Source organism: Chrysochloris asiatica, unplaced genomic scaffold, assembly GCF_000296735.1.
Source record: "Chrysochloris asiatica unplaced genomic scaffold, ChrAsi1.0 scaffold00326, whole genome shotgun sequence".
Classification (NCBI taxonomy): Eukaryota; Metazoa; Chordata; class Mammalia; order Afrosoricida; family Chrysochloridae; genus Chrysochloris; species Chrysochloris asiatica.
This window is the reverse complement of record NW_006408844.1, coordinates 1,501,316-1,507,315: the sequence shown is the minus strand read 5'-3', so window position 1 is coordinate 1,507,315 and position 6,000 is coordinate 1,501,316. Positions and strand designations below refer to the sequence as shown.

Genomic DNA, 6,000 nt, shown 5'->3' with positions numbered 1-6,000 from the left:
CCAATTTCTTCAATGCACCTTGGACTTCCTCCTTCAGCATCATTGGCTGTTGATCATATGCTACCTCTTGAAACAGTTGAACATTACCCATTTCCTTTTGGAACAGTGACTCTGTGTATTCCTTCCATCTTCTTTTGATGCTTTCTGCATCATTCAATAATTTGCCCAGAGATGCTTCCAATAACAAATGTCAAGGCTTTAATTTTTTCTTCAGTTCCCCCAGCTTGAGAAATGCTGAGAGAATTTTCCTTTTTGATTTTCTGACTCCAGATGTTTGCATATTTTGTTGTAATATTTGGCTTTATCTTCTCGAGCTGATCTTTGAAATTTTCTGTTCAGCTCTTGTACCTCATCATTTCTTCCATTTGCTTTAGCACCTCTATGCTGGAGAGCAAGTTTCAGTGTCTCTTCTGACATCCATTTTGACCGTTTCCTTCTTTCTTGTCCTCTTAATGACCTTTTGCTTTCTTCTTGTATGATGTTCCTGATGTCATCCCACAACTCTTCTGGTCTTTGGTCTTTAGTGTTTAATGTATCAAATCCGTTCTTCAGTCACTGCTCGTCTGTCAGTTTGTTGTACTGTGGTGGCTTGTGAGTTGCTGCGATTCTGAAAGCTATGCCACCGGTATTTTAAATACCAGAAGGGTCATCCATGGTGGACAGGTTTCAGATGAGCCTCTAGGCCTAGCACCAGGAATTTCAGACTCTTCTTTCCCTGGAAACTTGGAGAACTTGAGTCAAATTACTGGTATCCCAATACCAAGTCTTACAATGTCCTCAGTGAGGGGGTGAGCAAACCCTGGTACCACTCTCCTAAACCACAGGTAGCTCAATTTACTGTCTTGGGACATAGAATAACAGTAGGGGCAGGAGTGATAATTGAAGTACTAATTTTATCTTGTACAAGTACAGGGAGTCCTGGTGTGGTGCTGTAGGATAAGCACTTGACCACAAGGTTAGTTTTAACCACAAGGTTCACACTCACCAGCTGCTTCTCGGAAACTCTATACAAGGTCACTATGAGTCAGATCTGACTTGATGGCACTTAATAACAACATACAAGTACAGTTTTTTATAGTGTACAAAGGACTTTCCATTCATCTTCCCATTTGATTCTTATAACAATCCTTTAGAGAAAGTGACCTTTCTTGACCAGCAGGAAATATCAGAAATAATAACACAGTCTGATTGATTACTACAAGAAGAAGTAAGCTGTTTGCAAGTGGGCGGGTCCCCTCAGAGTAAACCCCCTTCCAAGATTAAGCCTCAAGGGGAATACATGAGCAGGCATGTGGTCTGGCTGGTGACCACATTGGTCACTGATAAGGGGAAAAGGAGGGAAAAACAGCAATGAAGTTGACAACTAAGTCCGACCACATTCAATAGACCCCTGTGAACCTGGGCGGAGACCTGGATGGCCAGCAGTATGGCAAGGCCGGGGACTCCTGGACCCAGAGACAGTGACATGGCCACAGAGGACTAGAGCAGAGAGTGAAGCATCCAGCTGATATGAAGTGAGGGGAGATGCACAAGAACACCCATATTTGCACATAGTACCCACTTGACTTGGCTTCAGTGGCTGGATGATCAGAACTCGACTAGAAGAATAAAGAAGAGGGGGGAAGAAAAGAAGAGTAACCTGCTATAATTTGATGAACTTTACTGATACTTATGGATGCAGTAGCTCAAAAAAGGGAACAAATCTTTACAGCAAGGCTCACTCCCACCCCCTCAGTACACAGGGTTGACAGGGATGGGCAACTTAGACATTGGATACCCAAAGTGGGAGGGGAGGGGGTGCCTACAAAGGCAAGAAGTGACTGGCTTACAAGCTTTCAAGAGGGAACTTAGTTCCAGGTGGGGCAGGGGTTGGTAGAATCTCCACTGAACGATTCCCAATCTGTTGGGACTGGGCTGGCAAAAGGAAATGGGGATAAGACTCTTGTGGTATAATAGTGAATAATTGCCATCAGGACTGACTGTGAGGGTAGGAAGTATAGAAGTAGATGTTTTTTGACAAGAGGAGGGGAGTGATTGATTTTGCGGCCCAGGAGCAGAGGTCCCTGGGATCATCAAGTGAGAAGAGCAGAGAGTAGGACCCTACCCAGAGAGGCAGTGATGCCAGGAATGGAGACAGAGATGGTGATGTGAACAGATGGAGCATCTGGGGACACTGGACTCAGGGAGGGAGAGGAGCTGTGTGCTGTTGGCCAGGGGGGCAGGCCTGTGGGGTGTACCCTTTGGGTATTTGATGATGCATGGAGGTGATTCTAATCATTACAATGAAATGAAATACAGTAGGATGAATGTAAAACTGATGTTCTCCCACTAAACCCACATAATTCACGATAAAAACTTAACAAAAAAAAAAGTATTAGTGACCTTCTTGGTGTGGCACTGTAGGATAATGTACTGGACCACAAGGTCGGCAGTTCGAACTCACCAGCCGCTCCTTAGAAACCCTTACAGGGTTGCTTTGAGTTGGAACCAACTGGAAGACACTAAACAACAACAACAGCCACTATTTAATACCATTAGTACAATTTGAATCTCAAATGGCCATTGTTATCATTACTATTATCCTTCAGATGAGGAAACTCAGATTAGGGAAGGAAAATAACTTAGGTAAGATTTTCAGTGTCAGCGTCAGGGGCAGGATTCAAATCTAGGTCTTCTGACTTGTCCATTGTTCTACAGTAGTCTGCACACAGCAGGAACTCAATCAATTCTTATGGGATTGGGATCTTTAGAAAAGATGGCTCGATCATAGCATATACCCTGGTTACTGATTGATTCCGTTCACAGTTTCAGTATCAGAGATAATTGGACCTGAGATGGCTGAGTCTGCTCCTCACTTTACAGATGGGAAAACAGAAGCAATCATTCAGGGGGAAAAACAAAACCCAGAGCTCTTTTTACCCATGCCATAGCCTGGGAACTCAGCAAATATTATCTGAGGGCCTCTTGTTTGCAGACTCAGTGGAGAGAGGAATGAACTAGATGAACTAGCCCAGGGAGGGCACAGAGCTGAAACAGAGCCCTGAGGGTTCTGAAGATTCTGAGGACCCAAAGGAGGGAGGGAAGCATCCTTGTTGGCTAGAGAACCAGGAACATTGGAGGAAGGAGTGGTACTTAAGTATGACTCGAGGGGCAGAGTAGATGGGTAGCAGTAAAAATTATGTTCCAGGCAGAAGGAATTGCATGAGCAAAGACTCATAAGGGATGTACATATTCTAATAAGGGTCCTAGAGATGTGGAGGATGAATCAAGAAAGGCATGAAAGGGCTGAATTCTGTTAGGTCTCAAATGCTTCTCTTGTCCAGCTCCCCCATGGCCTGGAGCTCACTTACCTTTGATGAATTGGACCACAGTCAGGTCTGTTGCAAACTGGGGTAGGCCATTCTTCTTCTCTGGGTATTCTTCAGGACTCTTCTCAGAGGAGGAACCCTCACCCTGAAGAGACACATAACCAAGGGCAATCAGCTTGGTGCCAGAGATCCTGCTTAGAGATGGCTGGGGCTGGGGCAGAGGGCTCTGGGAAGGGAGAGAATGGTAATCTTTTTCCTATCAAGAGCAAAGGGGACCAGCAGTGTTCCATTTGTTCTTGCCACTGTAAGCACTTGACAAGTGTTTTTTGAATGAATGAATGAAACTCCAGTGATTACATTTTGTCCTTACCATCAAATGTCTACACAGTCAATTCTCACCACCATCATGAAAATTACTATCATAACCACTAACGTCATTATTATTATTAAATATCTTAATCACCCACCAGACAGATGTCAAAATGTGGTGGTATGTGTGCTGCTGGAAGCTATGCTCCTGGTATTTTAAATGCTAGTAGGGCATCAATGGTAGACAGGTTTCAGACTAAAACAGAGTAGAATGAAGGACCACTTCTGAATGGTTAGTCACTGAAAACCTTATGAGTAGCTACAGAACAGTGTGAGCAATTGTGCCAGAAGATGAGCCCCTCAAAACAAAACTGGGGGAAGAACTGCCTCCTCAAATACAGTTGACCTTAATGATGTAGATAGAGACAAGCTTTCGGGACTTCATTTGCTGATGGGGCACAATAGCTGTAAACATCCATTAATAATCAGAACATGGAATGTACAAAGTATGAATCTAGGAAAGTTGGAAGCCATCAAAAATTAAATGGAATGCATAAAAATTGATCTCCTAGGCATTAGTGAGTGGAAATAAACTATGTTGGCCATTTTGAATCTGATAGTCACATGCTTTACTATGCCAGGAATGACAAACTGAAGAGGAAGGGCATCCCATTTATCATCAAAAAGAGCATTTCAAGATCTACCTTGAAGTATTATGCTGTTTGAGTTAGAATAATATGCATATGTCTATAAGGAAGACCAATTAGTATCACTATCATTCAAATTTATGCACCAACCACTAAAGTCAATGATGAGGAAATTAAGGAATTTTACCAACTTCTTCGGTCTGAAATCAATCAAACATGCAATCAAGATGCATTGATAATTACTGGTAATTAGAATATAAAAGTTAGAAGCAAAGAAGAAGGATCAGTTGTTGGAAAATATGGCTTTGGTGATAGAAATGATGCTGGAGATCACGTGATAGCATTTTACAAAATCAATGACTTATTCATTGAAAATACCATTTTTGTTTTATTTTTCAACAGCATAAGCAGTGACTATACATGTGGACCTCACTAGACTGGATACATAGGAATCATATCGACCATATCTGTAGGATGAGACGATGGAGAAGCTCAATATCATCAGCCAAAACAAAGCCAGCGGTAGGCTGTCAAACAGATCATCAATTGCTCATATGCATGTTCAGGTTGAAGCTAAAGAAAATTAATACAGGGCAACAAGAGCCAAAATATGACCTTGAGTTTATCTAACCTAAATTTAAAGACCATCTCAAGAACAGACTTGATGGATTAGACACTAATGACCAAAGGCCAGAGTAGTTGTCTGAAGATTTGAGCTTCTATGAGGAACAAAACATGCTTCCACCTTTCTTATAATGATTGTCATGCAACAAAAAAAAGCAAAAGGTCATGAAAAAGAAAGAAAAGACCAAAATGGATGTCAGAAGAAACTCTAAAACTTGGTCTTGATCATAGAGAAGTTAGAGTCACTTGAAGGTATGATCTAGATTGAAGTAGAAGAGCTGAACAGAAAATTTCAAAGGACAGTTAAAAAAGACAAAATATTATGATGAAATTCAAGAGCTGGAGTTAGAAAATTTAAACGGAAGAACACATTCAGCACATCTCAAGTTGAAAGAACTGAAGGAAATATTCAAGCCTCTGTTTGCAGTTTGAATGTTTCTGGTAATGTAGTGGTTACAAGTCAGGCTGCTAACCTCAAGGTCAGCAGTTCGATACTATCAGTGGTTCCATGGGAGAAAGATGAGGCTTTCTGCTCCCGTAAAGATTAACAGCCTCAGAAACCCTGTACAGGGTGGCTATGGGTTGGAACCAACTCGACGGCACTTAACAACAACAACAGCAGACAAAATATTGAATGATGTAGTAAGCATCCAAAGAAGATGGAAGGAATATACAGAGTCACTGTACCAAAAAGAATTGGTTGATGTTCAACCATGTCAAGAGGCAGCATATGATCAAGAACCAATGGTATTGAAGGAAGAAGTCTAAGCTACACTGAAGGCATTGGCAAAAAACAAGGCTCCAGGAGTTGATGAAATTTAGATTGAAGTGTTTCAGTGAATTGATGTAATGCTGCAGGTGCTCAATTGTCTATGCCGAGGAATTTTGATGACAGTTCCTTGGCCAACAGACTGGAAGAGATGCGTATTTGTGCCCATTCTAAAGAAAGATGATGATCCAACAAAATGTGGAACTCATTGAACAATATCATTAATATCAAAAAAGTAAAATTTTGGTGAAGATAATTTAAAACTATTGTGCAGTACATTGACAGCTGCCAAAAACTCAAGTCATATTCAGAAGAGGACATAGAAAGAGGGATATCATTGCTG

General features: G+C 41.6%; 1 protein-coding gene across 1 annotated transcript in view; it reads right to left on the bottom strand.

The window, feature by feature from the left end:
- Positions 1-6,000, bottom strand: part of SLCO2B1 (solute carrier organic anion transporter family, member 2B1) — a 43,369-nt gene that overhangs the window by 14,857 nt on the left and 22,512 nt on the right. The window contains exon 8 of the mRNA XM_006875436.1: positions 3,351-3,453. Within this exon, the coding sequence (XP_006875498.1) occupies positions 3,351-3,453 (103 nt within the window). The remainder of the gene's footprint in view (positions 1-3,350; positions 3,454-6,000) is intronic.